This window comes from Rhinolophus ferrumequinum, chromosome 6 (genome assembly GCF_004115265.2).
Source record: "Rhinolophus ferrumequinum isolate MPI-CBG mRhiFer1 chromosome 6, mRhiFer1_v1.p, whole genome shotgun sequence".
In the NCBI taxonomy this organism is placed as follows: Eukaryota; Metazoa; Chordata; class Mammalia; order Chiroptera; family Rhinolophidae; genus Rhinolophus; species Rhinolophus ferrumequinum.
This window is the reverse complement of record NC_046289.1, coordinates 70,903,657-70,924,468: the sequence shown is the minus strand read 5'-3', so window position 1 is coordinate 70,924,468 and position 20,812 is coordinate 70,903,657. Positions and strand designations below refer to the sequence as shown.

The 20,812-nt window shown below is 34.6% G+C and overlaps 1 protein-coding gene and 1 pseudogene across 3 annotated transcripts in view; one reads left to right on the top strand and one right to left on the bottom strand.

The window, feature by feature from the left end:
- Window positions 1-20,812, top strand: part of SLC12A6 (solute carrier family 12 member 6) — an 86,579-nt gene that overhangs the window by 34,214 nt on the left and 31,553 nt on the right. For 2 of the 3 annotated variants that reach the window (XM_033106987.1, XM_033106989.1), the window contains exon 2: window positions 14,156-14,200. The exons of the other annotated variant lie outside the window; for it this stretch is intronic. In XM_033106987.1, the coding sequence (XP_032962878.1) occupies window positions 14,156-14,200 (45 nt within the window). The remainder of the gene's footprint in view (window positions 1-14,155; window positions 14,201-20,812) is intronic. 3 annotated transcript variants of the gene reach the window in all.
- Window positions 10,273-10,869, bottom strand: LOC117022818 (protein Hikeshi-like; annotated as a pseudogene).

Sequence of the window (20,812 nt, the reverse complement as noted above, 5' to 3'; positions counted from 1 at the left end):
GTTTTTTCTTTTCTTAAAATGTGTATACTTTTTTTGACCCTCTGTATATATGGTATATACGATACAGACTAATATACCATTATGTATTAGGTATAACATATACCTAATATTATATACAGGTATATTAGTAGGTATATATTTCCCATTTTCCAAAACTTCTCCGTTATTTATATCCTATTGTCAGTCTCTGACTGAAATGTCTCCTTATTGTTTTATAATTGTTTGTGTTTCTTTCCTTTGCAAATGTCTTGAGAACAAAGGGTCACTCTTTTGGTATCTGTAGTGCCTAGCACAGCACCTGACATATGGTAGGCATTTAGAGTATTGGTTGAATTAATGGTAAATCTACATATTACTGCTATTCTAGAGACCTCGCTAGAGATGTTTGTTACCATATGGGTAAACTACAGTGGTCTAATAATGGGTAGGTCTGCTTGTCTCTAATAAATCCGGCATTCATTTCACTTTGTGTATTGCACTCATGCTACCTTTCCTAAAGTACAGCTTTCATTTTTAGACTTTTATTTGGAGAATTTCAGTTGTTTTCCATCCAAGACGTGCCATGTTTATTCCTCCCCTGTAGTTTCGAGTTCTTCCTGAAAGTTCTCCTTAAAGCTTACACTGTCTTGATGCATGTTGCTCCTCTCCTTTGGACCCTAGCGGCACTGATGGCTGTATACCACCGGCTGTTGGTTATACCACCTTGGGCAAATCAGTTCAGCGTCCTCAGAGCTAGTTTCTTCTGGAACATGGGAATAAACTGTTCCTCACATGGTTGCTATGCATTTTAAGTATGATGATAGTAGGAAATTCTCCCTAAATTTAGTTATTTAATGACTATTGGTATATTTTTTCCACTTTTATATATTATCTTTACATTTATTTAATTTTTTTTAAATTGAGTAACTGCTTTTCTGGTTTCCTTTACAAAGGAAGCTGTCGCTAAATGAAATGCCAGCATGCTTGCCATAAATAGAGTATAAAGTAAAAATAAATGTAATGCACACAATATTAATCTTGCGAGATACTGTTGCCAAGCGAAGGCTCTGAGCCTGTTAAAAAAACAGAGCATCAAATTTTGAAGCGATGTTAAAGATACACCAGCACAGACATAAAAAAATGATATTTGATAAGGTGTTTTGACTTTCACTTAACAGGGTTAATGGCAGGGGTGTAGGGAGAAGGCGAAATCACATCCTGCTCATCTAAAATCATAGTTAAATATCTACCAAGATGTTTAGAACAAAATGAATTTAATAAACTTGTTAAGATAAAATTACAATATTTATGAATACTTGTATTCTTTTAGAAGTATGAAAATAACAGAAATAAAATAGTTTGGTTACTAAACTTTTTCACATACCGTGTTTCCCGAAAATAAGATCTAATTGGAAATTTTTCAGGATGCTCGTAATATAAAATAAGCCCTAATGAGTCTTTTGGAGAAAAAATTAATGTAAGACCCGGTCTTATTTTCGGGGAAATACAGTAAGGCTTATTTTATATTACGAGCATCCTGAAAAATCATGCTAGGGCTTATTTTCCGGTTATTTAAAAAACGGAACCATATTTACTCTTCTAGGTTGATGATCTTTATCTCCTCCTAATTTCTCTACCCTTTTAGCCCTGACTCTATTGGATTTCATAAACACATGGGTGTCCCTTTACCTTCTTCTCATGCCCTGTGGGGTTCAGGGGAGGATATCTTACTGGGGTAAGCAGTGTTTCTGAACTCTATGGTGCAGTAGACATAATAGGTCATCTGTGGTTCCTGTGTAGTTCTACACATTGGATACCTGTTTTGCTGATTTGTAGTTTAATTATTTTGTAAATGCTAGTTGTAATTTCTTTTTTGAAAGCAATTTGATGTGATTTTTTTGTTTTTTAAATTTTTATTTATTTTTTAAAAGTGTTTTTCCAGGACCCATCAGCTCCAAGTCAAGTGGTTGTTTCAATCTAGTTGTGGAGGGTGCAGCTCACACTGGCCCATGTGGGGATCGAACCAGCAACCTTGGTGTTATGAGCATCATGCTCTAACCAACTGAGCTAACCGGCCGCCCCCTAATTTCTTTAGCCATAGTTATTTCATCCCTAGATAATTAAAAGTTGTATTACTGATACTAATTTTATACCTAAATTTTGAGAACTACCAGCATAATATAGAAAAATCAGAATCCAGGTCCAAACCAGTCATTGAAATTTATACTCAGTATGCCTTGGCCAAACCATTGAGCCTAATTTAGCTTCTTTATATGTTTCCTACCAATATCGCAGGGTTATCATGAGAATCAAAGGAACTATGTAAAAACATTTTTAAAACTTTAAAATGTTATTAAATGTAAGATACTGTTGTAACCATTCTTTTTAGTTCCTGATGTTGATTTGACTCAATTAGATTATGAGCTTTTTAAAATTTAAATTTATTGGGGGTAACAATAGTTAATAACACATCAGTTTCAGGTGCACAGTGCTATAACGCGTCAGCTACATATTGCTTTGTGCTCACTACCCAGTCTGAAGTCCTTCTGTTACCATATATTTGACCCTCTTTACCTGCTTCATCCTCTGCATCCCCCTTCCCCTCTGATAACCACCATACGGTTGTCTGTGTCTTTGAGTTTGTTTGTTTGTTGTTTTTTGCTGTATATCCCACATATGAGTGAAATCATATGGTTCTTGTTCTTTTCCATCTGACTTACTTTATTTAGCATGATACTCTCAAGATCCATCCATGTTGTTGCAAATAGCATATTTCATTCTTTTTATGGCCGAGTAGTATTCCATTGCATATACATACCACATCTTCTTTATCCAGTCATCTATTAAAGGACACTTAGGTTGTTTCCATGTCTTGGCTATTGTGAATAATGCTGCCATGGGCATAGGGGTACATACATCTTTATGGTTAAAGGTTTTCAGATTTTTTTGGTAGATACCCAGAAGAGGGATTGCTGGGTCGTAGGGTAGCTCTATTCTTAATTTTTTGAGGAACTTCCTTACTGTTTTCTGTAGAGGATGCACCATTTTACATTCCTACCAGCAGTGTATGAGGATCCCTTTTCCCCACAACCTCTCCAACATTTGTTATTTCTTCTCTTATTGGTAGTAGCCATTTTAACAGATGTGAGATGTTATCTCATATCTTGAGATTTGCACTGTATAGGTCCTACTACAGTCCTTTGTTAAGTTTATTCCTGGGTATTTTATCCTTGTTAAAATTGCAAATGGGATTGTTTTCTTCATTTCTCTATTTCATTGTTAGTGTGTAGGAACGCAACAGATTTTTGTACATTGATTTTGTAGCCTGCAACTTACTGTGTTTATAGTCTCTGATAGGCTTTGGTGGGGTCTTTAGGGTTTTCTATATATATGGAATCATGTCATCTGCAAATAGTGACTTTTTTTCCAATTTGGATGCCTTTTATTTCTTTCTCTTGCCTGATTGTTCTGGCTAGGACTTCCAGTACTATGTTGAATAACAGTGGTGAAAGTGAGCATCCTTGTCTTGTTTCTGACCTTAGAGGAAAAGCTTTCAGTTTTTCACTGTGGAGTATGATATTAGCTGAGGATTTGTCATATATAAAGCCTTTTTTATGTTGAGATACTTTCCTTCTATACCCATTTTATTGAGTGTTTTATTGAGTGTTGAGTTTTATTGAGTGTTTATTGAGTAATCACAAATGAATGTTGTATCTTGCCAAATCCTTTTTTGTATCTATGGTTGTGATATGCTTTTTATTTTTTATTATGTTAATGTGATGTATCACATTGGCTGATTTGCAAATGTTAAACCATCCTTGCATTCCTGGAATGAATCCCACATCCCACTTGATAGTGATGTATTGTCTTTTAATGTATTGTTGTATTTGATTTGCTAATATTTTTTGGAGGATTTTTGCATCTATGTTCATCAGAGATAGTAGTTTTCTTTTTTTGTGTTGTCCTTGCCTGGTTTTGGTATCAAAGTATTGTTGGTCTCATAAAATGAATTAGGAAGTATTCCCTCTTCAATTTTTTTAAAGAATTTAAGAAGGATTGGTATTAAATCGTCTTTGAATGTTTGGTAGAATTCACCAGTGATGACATCTGGTCCTGGACTGTTGTTTTTTTGGAAGTTTTTGATTGCCGTTTCAATTTCCTGACTGTTGATTAGTCTATATAGGTTTTCCAGTTCTTCATGGGTCAGTCTAGTAAGGTTATATATTTCTAACAATTTGTCCACTTCTTCTGGGTTGTTGAATTTGGTGGCATATAGCCTTTCATAGTATTCTTGTATAAACTTTTGTATTTCTCTGGTGTTTGTTGTTAACTTCTCTTTCCTTTCTGATTGAGTGAAATGTTAGATTGTTTGAGATTTTTCTTGATCCTTGAGATAGGCCAGTAATGATTAGACATCTCAGTACTACTTTTGCTGCATTCCAAAAATTTTGATATGTCGTTTTGTCATTTTCGTTTGACTTGACTCTTCTTTTATTTCCACTTTGACCCAATAGTTGTTCAGTAGCATGTTGTTTAATCTCTACATTTGTGGTTTTCCCAGATATCTTCTTGTTTACAGTTTCATATCATTGTGGTTGGAAACTATGACTGGTATGATTACAGTCTTCTTAAATGTATTAGTTTTGTTCCCTAACACATGGTCTGTCCTTGAGAAAAGTGTATATTCTGTCATTTTGGGATGTAAAGCTCTGTAAACATGAACTATGTCCATTTGGTCTAATGTGTCATTTAAGGCCAATATTTCCTTATTGACTTTCTATTTGGTTGATCTATCTATTGCTGTCAATGGTGTATGTAGCTCCCCTACTATAATTGTATTTTTGTCAGTCTCTTCTTTTAGGTCTGTTAGTATTTGTTTTATATATTTTGGTATACCCAGGTTGGTACATAGGTATTAAAAAGTGTTATGTCTTCTTGATGGTTTTCCCCTTTATTATTATGAAATGCCTATCTTTGTCTCATGTTACCTTTTTTATCTTGAAATCTATTTTGTCTGTTATAAGTATGACTACACCTGATTTTCTTTGGATGCTTGGAGTATCATCTTCCACCCCTTCATTTTGAATCTGTGTTTGTGTTTGCAGCTGAAATGGGTCTCCTAAAGGCGACATATAGTTGTGTCTTGTTTTTTAATCCGTCCTGTTACTCTGTGCCTTTTGATTGGAGAGATCACTTCGTTTACATCTAGGGTGATTATTGATATATGAGGATGTACTACAGCCATTTCATCTTTTGTTTTCTGATTGTTCTATTGTTTCATTGTTTTCTTTTCCCTTGTGTTTCTGTGGGCTCTTTTAGTTTGGTGGTGTTCTATGATTTTTTTCCCCCTCCGTTTTCTCTTTTTCTTTGTTACGTGTCTCAGTTATAGATTTTTGTTTTGTGGTCACCATTAGGTTCATGCAACTAAAACTTTCATATGTACAATTGTTCTTTTTCTTCTGATTGCATCTTATCTCTGTTCATCTATGCAAGTTCAGTCCTTTAACCTCTCCCATTTCATTTATTTTGTTACAAATTATCCCTTTTTATGCTGTACATTCAGTTTCCAAATTGCAGAAGCTTTAGCAGCTAAGAAGAAATGTAAAGCATTGCTTTAAATGCTTTTGCCCCCTTTAACCTTTATATTAAAATTAAATATTTAATGACATATTGTGAAAAAGAGTTGCAATTTCTGCTTCTGACTGTGTCATCTTACTGACAGTTTTATATCTTTTTCTTCATAGTTACTATTTAATGAGTATCTACCATCTGTAATCCTCACAATAATTTTCTGTGGTGTAGTAGTATTCCTGTTGTATACATAGTAAATTAAGGCTAAGAAATATTAGACCATTTTCCCAGCGTTACATGAATAGTGTATGGTAGAGCTAGGACGTCACCTGAACTTTATCTGCTTCCAAATCCTGTGTTCTCTTTTCACTATGCCTCGTGTGTTTGCTCCAGGACAGCTGCACAACTATCACAGTGGCCCTCTCTTTACCAGTTTCACTCATCATCACCATCATTGCTCTTCTCCCAGTGTTCCACAACTCAGTAAATGGCATCTCTGTTCATGTAATTGCTCTAGAAAAAACTTTGACTCCTTTCTTTCTCTCCCACCCCATATTCCATCCATCAGCGTGCTAATCTTGTGAATACTTTCTTTGAGACATACACAGCATCTGACCACCGCCAGTACTTCTGACTTGATCCAAACTACCATTATGTTTTCTTGGACAATAGCAAAAGCCTTCTGTTTCCTAATTCCTCTACTTCCTCATTTGCCTCCTGCAAGCTACTCTCCAGACAACAGCTGGAGTGATCATGTTAAAACAAACCCAAACCTCTCAGTGGCTTCCTAGCTTACTCAAAGTAAAATCAAAAGTCCTTACTATGTCCTCCAAAGGCACCGCATAATCTATGCCCCTCTCTCCCACCACACACATCCATCTCTTACCCCGTATCCTGTCATTTTTAACCCGCTATTCTGTCTGGTAACTTGGCCTCCTTGCTATTCATTGGACGTGCCAACACGTGCCTGCTTCAGGATCTTTATATGGTTCTCTCTGCCTAGAATGTTCTGCCTGCAGATGTTTGTTTGGCTAGAGGGCTCACTTGAAGTTTCTGGTCAGATGTCACATTATCTGAGAGACCCTTTTAGACTCAGTATCTAAACTAGCACAGAAACCATCCCCTCCCCCCATTCTCTCTATTCTCTTACTCTGCTTTTTTTGTTTGTTTTATAATTCTTATCACTTTTGACATATAATGTAGTACATTATTTGTTTATTGTTTGTCTCTTCCCCACAAACATAAGCTCTTTGACAGGGATTTTATTGCTGCATTTCTAGTAATTAGAATAACATTTCACATGTAGAAGATGCTCAAAAATATTTATTGAATAAATGAATGAAAAAAACTACAAATTTTAGAGTAACATGGACATTACCTTTGCAGACTAACTCATGAGCTGTCTTTCCAGAAGATATCATCACGTTCTCAATTTTCACCATCTTCACTACAGTCATTATCATACCTTTCTAAGATATCTGCAGTAGACTCCTAATTGGTTCCATGTTTCTACTCTTACTCCCTCCACAGTCCATTCTCCAACCAACAGCCTGCATCTTTTAAAAAGTTAACCAGACCTGTCATGCTACTTAAAACCTACCATTGTTTCACATCATTTTTGAAGTAAAATTCACATTTTTTACCATGGTCTGCAATACTACAACATGTATCTGTTATCTAATTGCTGACCTGTATTTTTAAACTTCTTTCCTACTCACCGTGCTTTCGCCACATTAATGTTTCCCAGACATACCAAGTTTATTCCCATTTTAGGGCCTTTGCATAACTACTCTGCCCTGATCAGTCTTTTTCAAGATCCTCTTGTCTGTCTCCCTTACATGTAGGTCTCATCTGAAAGATTATTTCCTCAGAAAGGCCTTTACTGTCCATTCAATCCAAAATAGCCTTTCCATTCACTCTTCTTCATTTTGGCTTATAATAAGTGTTATAAAAGAAAATAATTGTGGTTATCCATTTTCTTTTATTCTTTATCTCACCAAATCTGCATGAGAACAGGAAATTTGTCTCTTACTTACTGCTGTATTCCTAGCCTATGGAACAATGCCTGGCACTTACCAGTTACTCAAATGTTTCCATGGATGGGCGGTTGAAAGAAGCTTTGTGATAGTTGTGGGGCACTTCATAAAACTACAGAATCTTGGGATCCTCCCATGAGATGGAGTCATTAGGGTTAGTTACGTGACCCAGGAATTTGTAGTTTAACAAATATTCCAGCCGGTTCTTTTGACTAGGCAAATTTGGAAAATACTGGCTTAATGGAAATATTGCTGAATGAATGAATGAGTAAATAGGATTGATGATTCAGGGAGTTATTTTAACCTTGGTATATTAATATGAATTAGTTGAACGTTTCTCAAAGTGTATACCATCTAACACTAATTACACAATGTGTTTGATGAAAAACAAGTTATCTCTTCTGATATACTCAGAAATGCCAAATATTCTTCTTTTGTAGATTAGTTAAGCAACAATTAGCATATTGCAGGATCTGATAAATTGTACATTATAGAAATCGACTTGACTATTAAACAGATTTGTCAAAATTACTTACCATCCCTGCCCCAAACCATATCTCACCAAGTCCCTATTAATATACTATAGAAGGTGCACTGAGCAGTAGCACTGCACATGAAGTTCAGTCCATGATTCAGTGCTGCTGCCACAGCTTATTCTCTCCATGGTTAGCTGTCTACACAGATCCCGGACATGGTCACATAGTTTGAACGAAACTATAAATCCCAGCAGAAATTATCTTTTTTGGCCAGAAGTAGACTCTAAATGCCTTTTCAAAAATTAGTATTCTTATTATATTAAAACTCAAAGAAGGATATTTTGACTCTCCTTCATGGGGTAAGACTGGAAACATAAAGAACTAATGATTTATTAACTTTTTGTATGTATTTATAGTTCCATCTTACTGCTTAATTTTACTTTGCCTAAAATTACCTGATATTTGTCAACCATTTATTTATTTAAACCCAGTTAATCACATTAATTTTCCCCGGTCTATCTAATTTAATTGCAGTAAGTTCAAAATCTATAATGAAGAGCATAGGCTTTTCAGGTTTTACCTTATTTCAACTTGTTTTCCCTCTCAGGTTTGTCTCTCAATGAAGACCTACCCATGTAGAGAGGCAGAATCTAAAAAATATGAGTGTTAGAGTACTTGTCTTTGCTTTCATCTTTAATCATCTTTGCCTAAATCTGAGTCAAATGTTTTATGATGACAGTGCTTCTTTGTTTTTTAAAATTCAGAGTCTATAAAATTAGAAATGTGTTAAGACTGGTGGTTTCAGGTATGTGGTATCTTGAAATAGTTTTTGTAGTATGTCTAGATAATCTAGACAGTAGCATAATAAGCTAATTGTCCTGAGGTGTATACATGTGGTCATACCTATGTCTTCGTCTAAACAATTAGTTTTCACTATTTATCGTGTTAATGAAATGACTCATTCTATCTTTAATGAAGACAAACCTACACTGAGGTTTGCATGCAAGTTTTAGATACAAGCTTAGCTTTATTTGCTTCAAATTCACTACCAACGGTAGTATATGAAGTGATTATCAAAGAAAATTTAGAAAAAGGCTATTGCTATGGACAAACTAGGGGAAATAATAAAGCTTTTTAGAAAAACTGTTTACAGAGGTAGTTTTGCAAGTGAGTAACACCTGTTTCTCTGTCTGTTTTCTAAGGCACTTAACAAGAAACTGAATAAAATCTCTGTTCCTTACCATTTACGCAGGATAAATTAAATCTGAGCAAGTGCCTTATGTGTAAAACTACTATATCATTATTATTAATGAGGAAATATTTTGAGTTCACTTTTTTGATTGTGTAAAGGTATGTTTTATTTTTTATTTGCACTACCATTTTAACCGGTAGAGTATCACAGGCTTTTGAGTATTGCCTGGTTATATAGGAGTAGCTTGATTTATTATGACCACCGAAGAGTAAAAGTGGTTACATTATTGGCACATTGTTCTTATTGCAGGAAGTAATTTGGTTAAAATAAATGTCATTTTGCGTAACATTTAGGGACAACTCCCAGTCTCAGGCAAACTGGGGTGTGCCCTCTCCTGTGATAAAGGCAGAAACATGTTAAATGGGAGTGTTCGGATATAGGACAATAGAAAGATGCCCAGACATATGTCAACAATGTTGACTGCTCTACACAGTTTGGATTGCATACCCAGAAACACCCTTCAGCTTAAACCCATTTACCAATTATGGTTTTTACAGGCATGCCAGGTTTCATTCTACTGGCTTCGTGAGCCATTTTACTCCTGGATTTGCCCTTAATTCAGCTTTTACATATAGTATTAATGAAGCATCTACAGGTCTTGGGGCTTAATATCCATCTTACTGAATAAGTAAAGACAGCTCCCCATCCCTTAATTATATTAAATGAAAAACAAAAGTTTAAGTTGAACTTGGAACGAACTACACAAAAGACTTCTTTGTACTCATCTCAAAATGGGGTGTTCAAAGGAAGAGTCCTGGCGTGGCTCGAGAATGCATATACATCACTTAAGCCCAGCTCAAAAGGCAAGGAAGTATACAGTACAGAAGGACGTAATTCTTTTTAAGAAAAAAAAGTCATTCATATTCCCACCTCTAAATTCACACCTACTCTGCCTGAGTAATGTGAGATGTTTTTCCATTTTACTATTTTTTTTCCATTAAAAATTATTTTATTCAAATTATGTTTTCCAAAAGAGAGGGTTCTGTGCTAGTCTTCTTTGAAAGTTTTCATACCATTTCAGAACCACATTTGCTGGAATGAACATTTCAGATGGACTTGGTGTCATCTGGGCCTGAGAGATAGCAAATGATGAAGCAAAACTGTAGAAATTGTCCAACATCTTTTGTGTGAACTGAGTGAATGAATCCACTGAGGATACAGCAGCATTACCTACAGGAGTCTGCTGAGCCAGACTGTCCAATAATTCCACGGAAATTCCAATCTGAGCAACAGATGGAGTTCGTACAATATTCATGGCTCAAAAGGGTGTTGGCTTCCTTCTCCAGATTTAAGACCTGAAATTTTGAAGATGGCCCTTAGTTTCCCATTTGTGACAAATCCTAGGAGTTGCCATACTGGCAATCCATTTGAATCAGGGTAGAAAAAGTAGACAGATCCTCCCATTCATTCCCTCAGGAAATGGAATTGTTCCCAGCATAAAAACGACCACATGGTTGATATTTTCATAATCAGGTATGTCAAAAACAAATTTATCTTCTGCCACTTGCTGTGCAACTGTTTGTAGCAGCCTTCCCGCCACCAAGCAGCCAAACATGGTGGCGGCGGCTCCGCTCAGCAGGCAGGGACCTGAAGACCGGAACTGAAGTCCTTGGGCTACTACGCTAGTAGAGCCTAAGAACCTTGCAAAATAGTTCGGAGAATGCAGGCCTCGCCACTACATAGCGACTATTTTTCCATTTTTTATTCATAGATACATTCCCTAACAATTCCAGATAACTTGTTTTAGGCTATTGTACTTTGTTTTAGAATGTTAGAATTACAGAGTACTGAGAAGCATGAACATAGGTTCTCAAGACATCAAGACTATCTCTCTAACCTTTCTCTTTGGCAGTAATGTGATGTGGCTGTGGCCGTCTATCAACCCAGGTATTTGTCTTCTCAACTATAAATATTAAGATCCAAGGTTCTCAACTTTGTTCTGTCCTAGCAGACCTGAGCAATAAAGGCAGACATGGCAGACAGTAGCTGGCAATCAAAATCTTGAGAAGGATATCAGTATGGTTTTAGGAAGAAAAACAGAAGATGCTGATAACGCCTCTCTGAACTTTTCTTTTAGAATCACTAGAGTAGATCTAGATGACCAAAGTTCTTCTGGTTCTAAACTTCTGTTTCTTTCTCCACTCTTCTTCCATACCATTATACACTTGCTTCTCTAATGATGGGGCCTGAATTTTCCCCTTCTCCGGGAGGGGTGCTGTGGGGAGAGGGGGAGAGGGGGAACATCTAATATATTCACTACTATGCACTGTTATTCCTACTTTGTCTTATGTGCAAGAGCAATCCATAGTCTTTTTTTTAACCTTTATTTTTTTTATTGAGGTATAATTGACATAGAAACATTATGTTAGCTTCAGGTGTACAGCATGATTTGATATTTATATATATTGTAAAATGATCACCACAGTAAGTCTATTTAACACTTGTCACCATGCATAGTTAACAGAATTTTTTTTCCTCGTGATGAGATAAATCCAATTTTGTCATGGTGCTTGGTCCTTCAAAGGTATTGTTGAATTTGGTCTGCTAATACATACTTTCTTGAGGATTATTGCATCTATGTTCATCAGGGCTATTAGCCTGTGATTGATTTCCTTTTCTTGTGGTGTCCTTGTCTGATAGCAGGGTAATGCTGGCCTTGTAAAATGAGCTTGGAAGTATTCCCTCCACTTCTGTTTTTTGGAAGAATTTGAGAAGGATTGGTGTTCATTCTTCTTTGAATGTTTAGTAGAATTCACTAGTGAACCGTATTGTTGATTTAGATAGGATATAAGACGAGTGTAAATTAAAACTGGAAATTCACATGCTGGTATGTTGGGAAAATATGTTAGAATAGAAAACTGTGGAATTTCTCTTTTTCAAAACCAAATTAGGATGAAGATCTAAAAATATATCTTAAAATGTACACATAGCATTTAACACTTCCTTGTCAGAATCAGGTTTCTATTTTATTTCCTTGATTAGCGTATGTAGAGTATACTACATACTCTAGTACGTACTATACATCAGAAACCAGAATTTGTTGAGTATTCTCATTGGTTCTTTGTCTCTGTGATGCTTAAAGTGTTCAATTTAATTAAGTAAACATTTATGTTTATAAACACCATAGAAGATATTATTTGAATTTTCTCTAAAACAGTAATTCTTAAATATTTTTGGATCTTGGACCTCTTTGGCAGTCTGAAGCCTACAAATTCCTTTTCAGAATGTTTTTAAATGCTACACTAATAAACATATAAATACATATATATGATTAAAAAGAACATTATTACACTAAAGTACAGTTATCAAAATATTAAACTAGTGATCTAATGATATAAGTGCTTCTTTATCAATACATTGAATACAACCTAGCAATCATTCTAATAATTACCATAATTTCAGAGTAGTATTGAACCTAAAAGATATTGAGAGATGTGCAGCAACTGCAGTGTGACATGAAAATATCTGTTATTTATTGTTGACAAAATTACAGGTATTTTTATGTAGTTTGTTGCCTACATTACATTTGGAGAAAATACTGAACTTCTATTAGAGGTTATAAAAATAAAGATGTAACTTCTTTTCCCATTTTTCACAGACCCCACCCCACCCCTGGTCTGAAATTTTTATTCCCAGACACATTCCAGGAAGCCAGATGTAATCCCCTATATCTCAAGAGACTTAATTTTTTAGGAAAGTAGAGCTGAATCTTTTCCTTATTTAACCCTTAATGCTTTTAATCCTTTAAAATAAGAAAATGGTTGGTTTGTGAAATAGTGATTGTCAGTATGTCTTGCATTAGGAACTTGGCTTATGGCCACTAATTTTATGATAGATTACTGAACAGATAAAGGTTTATAAAATCCAGTTTGTCATTTTTATCTTAAAGTCAAGTCAGAACATATCTGCTTTAGTTATGTCTTGATTTTGAGCTGCTATGGTCACATGTCATATGTTCCTTTGTCATTGAAGAGAAAATGGAACTGTGTTGTAAGCCCTAAATCATCCTTTTACTTTATGAAACTGAGATGGCTTGGTCAAATTTGTATGATTATCTTCTTTTAATTTACATTTTATTGTAGTAAAATATATAACACAAAATCTATCATTTTCACCATGTTTAAGAGCACAATTCATGGCATTAATTACATTCACAATGTTGTGTACCATTACCACTATTTCCAAAATTTTGCATCATCACAAACAGGAATTCTGTACTCATTAAAAAATAACATCCGATTTTCCACTCCCTCCCCCAGCCCCTGATAACTTCTAATCTACTTTCTGTCTTTTTGAAAATATTCCTTTTCCAGATATTTCATATAAATAGAATTATAAAATATTTGTTCTGCATCCAGCTTAGTTCACTTACCGTAGTGTTTTCAAGGTTCATCCATGTTGTCGCATGTATCAGAACTTCATTCCTTTTTTATGACTGAAAATATTCCACTGTAAGTATATCCCACATTTTGTTTTATCAGTTCACTTTTTGAAGGACATTTGGATTGTTCCTGCATTGTGGCTATTGGGAATAATGCTGCTATAAACATAGCCATACAAGTGTCTGTTTGAGTCCCTGTTTTCATTTCCTTCGGATATATACCTAGGAGTGGAATTGCTGGGCTGTGTGGTAATTTTATTGTTTAACTTTTCATGGAAGCAATGTGCTTATTTTTTATAATAGTTCATTATATTTTTATTATCCTTTCTTTAATGTTTCTTGAGCACTAAAAAAATTTTTTTGCTTATTTCCTTGGTTGACTTTTGTTGCTGGTTTTTAAGAAATTATTTGCTTTAGTCATTCATTTTTTTTCTTTTCTTTTCAATTGTTTGTTTTTCAGACCCGAGTCAGAACTCCATCACAGGGGAACACAGCCAGCTGTTAGGTATAGTATTACTGTGGGGATTGACTCTCTAAAGTTACCCTTTTCCCCACTTATACTAAAAGATATTACTCCTTCTCTCGTTTATTTTCTATCCCCTCCTTTTCTACTTTTCACTCAACTTTTTTTCCTGCTCTTTCTATTCTCAACTTGGTAAGTTTTAGGAAATCTACTTCTGCAATTGATTGCTAAGACTCAATTTAGTTACATTAAAAATAATTTTAATATAAGTGCCAAATCATCATGTTGTACATTTGAAACTAATACAATGTTGTTTGTCAATTATACCTCAAAAAATAAAAAAGGTAATTTTACATGGTCTGTGGTTTTAAAAGAATCTGTAAGGATTGGAGCTTGTTTTTTACATAATTTTGAAAAGAAGATATAATACTCTATAATGTCTTGGGCTTTGCAGCTACTTTTCCCTTCCTATTATTTTTATTGGTCTTAGACTCACTTTCACTTTAATTACTGAAAGTACTTCATAAATAGTATGGCCTTAAGTGAGCCGTAGAAATTGATATTCCTGTTCCTTATCTGTGAAATAAGTTATGGAAATGAATTGATTTTCTTTAGGTGTCACTTATTTAAATTGCAGTAAGCTTGTAATTTGACAAGAATTTCATGACGTCTCAGAATTGATACACTTTTAAACATAAAAATAAAACATACTCAGGTGAGGAATTCAGACAACAAAAAAATATATACTATAAAGAAAGTAAAAGCCCTCCAGAGTATCTTCTTCCCACCATCTCACCTCTAATCCCCTGAGGGACTGTTGACCCTTTCTTGGGAATTCTTCTAGAAATTTTTAATTACACATTTTCATATTATATATGACTTTTTCTCCTTTTTCTGTCAGGTGAAATATACAACTGTTCTGTGACTTCCTTTTTTTCTATTTAACATTATCTTGGATATCTTCTATCAGTACATAAAGATCTCCCTCATTTCTTTGTGGTAGAATAGTAATCTGTTGTATTCCTGTGCTATAATTTTACTCAGCCACTTCCTTATTCATGAGCATTTAAGTTATTTATAGGTGTTTTTACTGTTACAAATTATGTTGCAGTGAACATCTTGTACATATATCCTTGCATTCTCATTGCCAGTATATTGGTAGAATTAATTCCTAACAGTGGAATTCTTTGCTTAAAGGGTATGTCCAGTTTCAAAAAGATACATAAATTTAAATTCCCACCAATAAGGAGTAAGGAGGCATACTCAGCTCCCTGTCACAAAAGTAGGTATTATCCAAAATGGGAAGGAAGAAATCAAATTGTCACTTTTTGCGATGATATTATTCTTTATATAGAAAACCCTAAAGACTCCACCAAAAATCTATTAGAAACAATAGACAATAAACAAATACAGTAAAGTTGCAGGATACAAAATCAATGTACAGAAATCCATAGCATTCCTATATACTAACAATGACATTTCAGAAAAAGAAATAGAAAAAAAAACACGCAATTCCTTTTGCAATTGCAACAAAAAGAATAAAATATCTGGGAATAAATTTAACAAAGGAAGTGAAGGACCTATACAGTGAAAACTACACGACATTATTAAAAAAAAAATTGAAGAAGTCACAAAGAAATGGAAAGATATTCCATGTTCATGGATTGGAAGAATCAGCATAGTTGAAATGGCCGTATTACAGATTTAATGCAATCCTCATCAAAATCTCAATGGCACTTTTTAAAGAAATAGAGCAAAAAAGTCATCAGATTTGCATAGAAGCAGAAAAGACCCCGAATAGCCAAAGCAATCCTTAGAAAAAAGAGCAAAGCTGGAAGTATCATACTCCCTGACTTCAGGTTACATTTGTATGCTACAAAGCAATCATTATCAAAACAGTATGGTATTGGCAAAAAAACAGACACACACACCAATGGAACAGAATTGAGAGCCCAGAAAACAACCTATATATAAATGGGCAAATAATTTTCGACTAAGGAGCCCAAAACCTATAATGGAAAAAAGAAATCCTCCTCAATAAATAGTGCTGGGAAAACGGGAAAGCCATGTGCAAAAGAATGCAACTAGACTCTTTGTCACCATACAACAAATTAACTCAAAATGGATCAAAGACTTAAATATAATACCTGAAACAATAAAATACATAGAAGGAAACATAGGTACTAAACTTAGGGACCTTGGACTAAGAGAGGGTTATATAAATTAGACCTCAGAGGCAAGGGAAGTAAAAGCAAAAATAAATGAATGGGACTGTATCAAACTAAAAAGCTTCTCCACAGCAAAAGAAACCATCAACAAAACAAAAAGAGTCAACCAACCTAATGGGAGAAGATATTTGCAAACAACACCTCCGACAAGGGGCTAATATCCAAAATATATAAAGCACCCATACAACTCAACACCAAAAATCAAACAATCCAATTAAAAAATGGGCAGAGGACCTGAACAGACATTTCTCCGAAGAAGACAAACAAATGAGCAACAGATACCGTGTTTCCCCGAAAATAAGACCTAGCCAGACCATCAGCTCTAATGCATCTTTTGGAGCAAAAATTAATATAAGACTCAGTCTTATTTTACTGTAATATAAGACTGGGTCTTATATAATATAATATATAATACATTAATTTTTAATATATTAGGTCTTATATTAATTTTTGTTCCAAAAGACGCATTAGAGCTGATAGTCCAGCTAAGTCTTATTTTCGGGGAAATGGTATATGAAAAGAAGCTTGACTTCACTAGCTGTCAGGGAAATGCAAATCAAAACCACAATGAGTGCAGCCAGTTGACTCAGTTGGTTAGAGAGCAGTGCTCATAACGCCAGGATCTCTGGTTCAGTTTCCACATGGGCCAGTGAGCCGTGCTCTCCACAACTAGATCGAAAACAACTTGACTTAGAGCTGAGCTGCGCCCTCCACAACTAGATTGAAAAACTACGACTTGATTTAGAGCTGATGAGTCCTGGAAAAACACTGTCCCCCAATGGAAAAAAAAACAAAAAACAACCCACAATGAGATACCACCTCACGCCTGTTGGAATGACTATTATCAACAAGACAAACAAGTGTTGGAAAGGCTATGGAGAAAAGGGAACCCACCCTCATACACTGCTGGTGGGAATGTAAATTTGTATAGCCACTATGGAACACAGTAAGGAGGTTCCTCAAAAAATTAAGAATAGAATTACCATGTGATCCAGCAATCCCTCTTCTGGGTATCTACCTGAGGATTTTAAAAACATTTATTCATAAAAATATACGAACCCCTATATGTTCATTGCAGCATTATTTACAGTGGTCAAGAAATGGAAACAAAGTGTCCTTCCATAGGTAATTAGATAAAGAAGATGTGGTATATATACACGGGTTGGAGTATTACTTGGCCATAAGAAAAGATTAAATAGTGCCATTTGCGACAACATGGATGGATCTTGAGGTTATCATGCAACTAATGAACAAACAAAGACACAGGAAATAGTATGGTGGTTACAAGAGGGAAAAAGGGGTGGGGGGTAGGTAAAAAAGGGTAAAGGGGGTTAAATATATGGTGACAGAAGGAAAATTGTCTTTGATTGGTGAACACACAATGCAGTATACAGATGATGTAGAATTGTACACTTGAAACCTGTTTAATTTTATTAATCAGTCACCCCTAATAAATTTAGCAAAGTTTTTAAAAAGTAGGTATTATCAATCATAATTTTTTTTTTACCTAAATGGTAAAAAATGTCATCTTAAGTTTGTACTTCTTTATAAGTGAGGTTAAGTACTTTTAAATATATTGACAGCCATTGTGTGTGTGTATCTTTTGATTTGAGTCTTACTTTTATTTGTGCATTGCTGAACTTTCAGCTATTTGAATATGTGCAAAGCATCTGTAGAAAAATATAAGCTATCAAAAATTCTGAAGTAGGTGAAGTACTTGACTTGTTTGCTTTTATTAAAGGTTCAGAATATTAATTAAAGAAACTGGGATACTCCTTTTCTGCTCTTTCAAGGTTAAGGACATAAGTTTCTGGTATTCTCATTCCTTTGAGTAGTTTACATCCTGGAACAGTACCTGACGCCCGAAGTGTTAAATAAATATTTGTTAAGGAAATGGTTTGACACATATATTAGGTTGGTGCAAAAGTAATTGCGGTTTAAAAAGATAAAAATAACTGCAAAAACTGCAATTACTTTTGAACCAACCTAGTAGCTAGAAATCTGATCACCGGGGTTCGAACCTCATGGTATTGGGCTGTTACCGTCTTCGTTTTTATATTTTTATATTGGATAGTTTATTTAAACTGTTCAAAATTAGTCTTCTGAATATAAAAATGTTATATTTGGATCAGGAATGGTTAAGACTTCATCAGAAGGTTTTGCCATACCATGAAAAAGTATATTTCCCCCTAAACTATTAAGTTGTTTGTATTTCGGATATATGCTGACAGGTAGAGAAGCTTAAGAGTAGATCATCTGACCAGGAACATGTGTGTAATGGAGGTAGAGAAGGACTTAGCTAATGAAATGTACAGTTCGGGGAGGTGGTACTGTTCCAGTGTTACTAAGCTGGATTTTGTTTCCAATTAAGCATTTGTAGTGAAAGATAACAGGTGAATTGTAGGCAAAAAGACATCGCGTGTGATTGTGAAGGAAAGGTTCTCTTAGTCAGTATTAGACAAAAACCCTGATAGTATTTGCAAAAAGACTACTCCAGACATTAATTTCATTTGGCAACCTACAATTGCATTCAATTTTAAACAAGCCTGACAATTTATCCAAAGCCTTCTGGCCAGATCCTCAGGTAAGTTCATCTGTGATCCTGGGTTCTCTCTCTTAGGTTCATTGGGTCAGATTATGCTCTTTTTTTTCCCTCATGCTCTAATTGCCATCTTGTGTCTCCCATTTTAATTATCTTTGTTTTAACTACAGCCTCAAAATCCTTAAAAGACTGATTTATTTTTTAAAATGTTTCCAAAAGAGTGAAAGATGATATTTTATTTTCTAATTATCTTATAGTTCCTCAGAAAAAGCATTGATAGCTTGAATTAAAATCTTGTCAGCTCTCTGATAAAAAACTCATGTAGGATAATTTGGCCTAGTAGGTGAAAAACTGGTTCAGTTGCCTTGCCTATTGCATAGAATTTATAATAGCATTTTACAAACCTTCTAAATGTTTTTCTTGTCAAAAGGGTACAGCTATTTTAATGTACCTGCTGTTCCCACTGACTCATCAGATCTCTTACAAAACTCAGGGTCATGCTGAGGAAATGTGTGAAAGGGTGAAACTGCTATTGTGATAAAGAAGCTGTACGCTTATGATTTATTATCTCTCTATATATATATGCATAATTTTCAATTTAAAAAATTTTAGAAAGCAACATAGGAAATGAACAGCGGGCCTTGGCATTTTAACAAGTTTTACCAAACATTCAAGGAAAAATAATTCTGCTTTTCTACAGTTTCTTTCAAGGAATAGAAAAACAAGTAAACACTCCCCAACTCAGTTGGAGGCTTGCATAACCCTGATACCAAAACTTAACAATGGCAATATGAGTAAAATATAGGCCAGTTTTACTTACGAACACAGATACAAATATCCTGAACAAAATATTTACAATCTGAATCAAGCAATATATTTTCAGAATTGCGTCTGTAACCAAGTTGGGCGTCTGCTAGAAAGACATGGTTGATTTACCATTAAAAAACAATTTATGTAATTCAGTGTATTAACAGATTAAAGGAGGAATATCATACAATCACCGTAATAGAGGTAGGAAAAACATTTGATTTGTAACATATCCAATATTTAAATTCATGGATTCATAATGATACTTAAAAAAAACTGGTCACCTATGGAGTATTTTAGTGAACCAATTCATTATTCTGAGAATTGGTTAAGAGAGGGAAAGAATGAAATGTTTAGCTTGGCTTTAACTATAGCAATGGATAACCAAATAGGATATTAGAAGTGGCTCATTATAAAAGTATTTCAGCTAATAAATGAAAGAATAATAATATAATAGAATCAGAATTTCATCATTTTGTAACCCCTCATAAATCAATGAATCCAGGCATTAATCATCAATATAGTTGCTAGTATCTCAGAGAGAAAAACAACCAGATGACATGTACTTCCTGATAGAAGATCAAGATACCACTACGAAGGAGTTTTCCTCCCTCTCCCACCTAAAAATACTGAATGTGGTTAAACCTCTAGACCCAACCACCAATTTATAGGAAATAACAACAACAAAAACTTAACACTAAACTATTGTCTGTCTATGAGTTTTTGTTTCTTTGTCTTGTTCCTTTCAGGTTTATATCCCACATATCAGTAAAATCGTATGGCTCTCAACTTTTTCTGACTTATTTTGCTTAGCGTAATCTCAGGATCCATCCATGTTATTGCAAATGGCACTATTTCATTTTTTCTTACGGCAGAATAGTATTCCATTGTGTATATATACCACATCTTCTTTAACCATTGTCACTCCAATAAACTTTATCTTAAAAAGAAAAAGTTAAACATCACATGGATGCCATCATCAAAATTCAGACCATCAGAAACTACTGAACAAATGACATATTTCTTCAAATAAATTGCAAAGAAAAAGAGAAGGCTAAAGCTTAAGAGATACAGCAA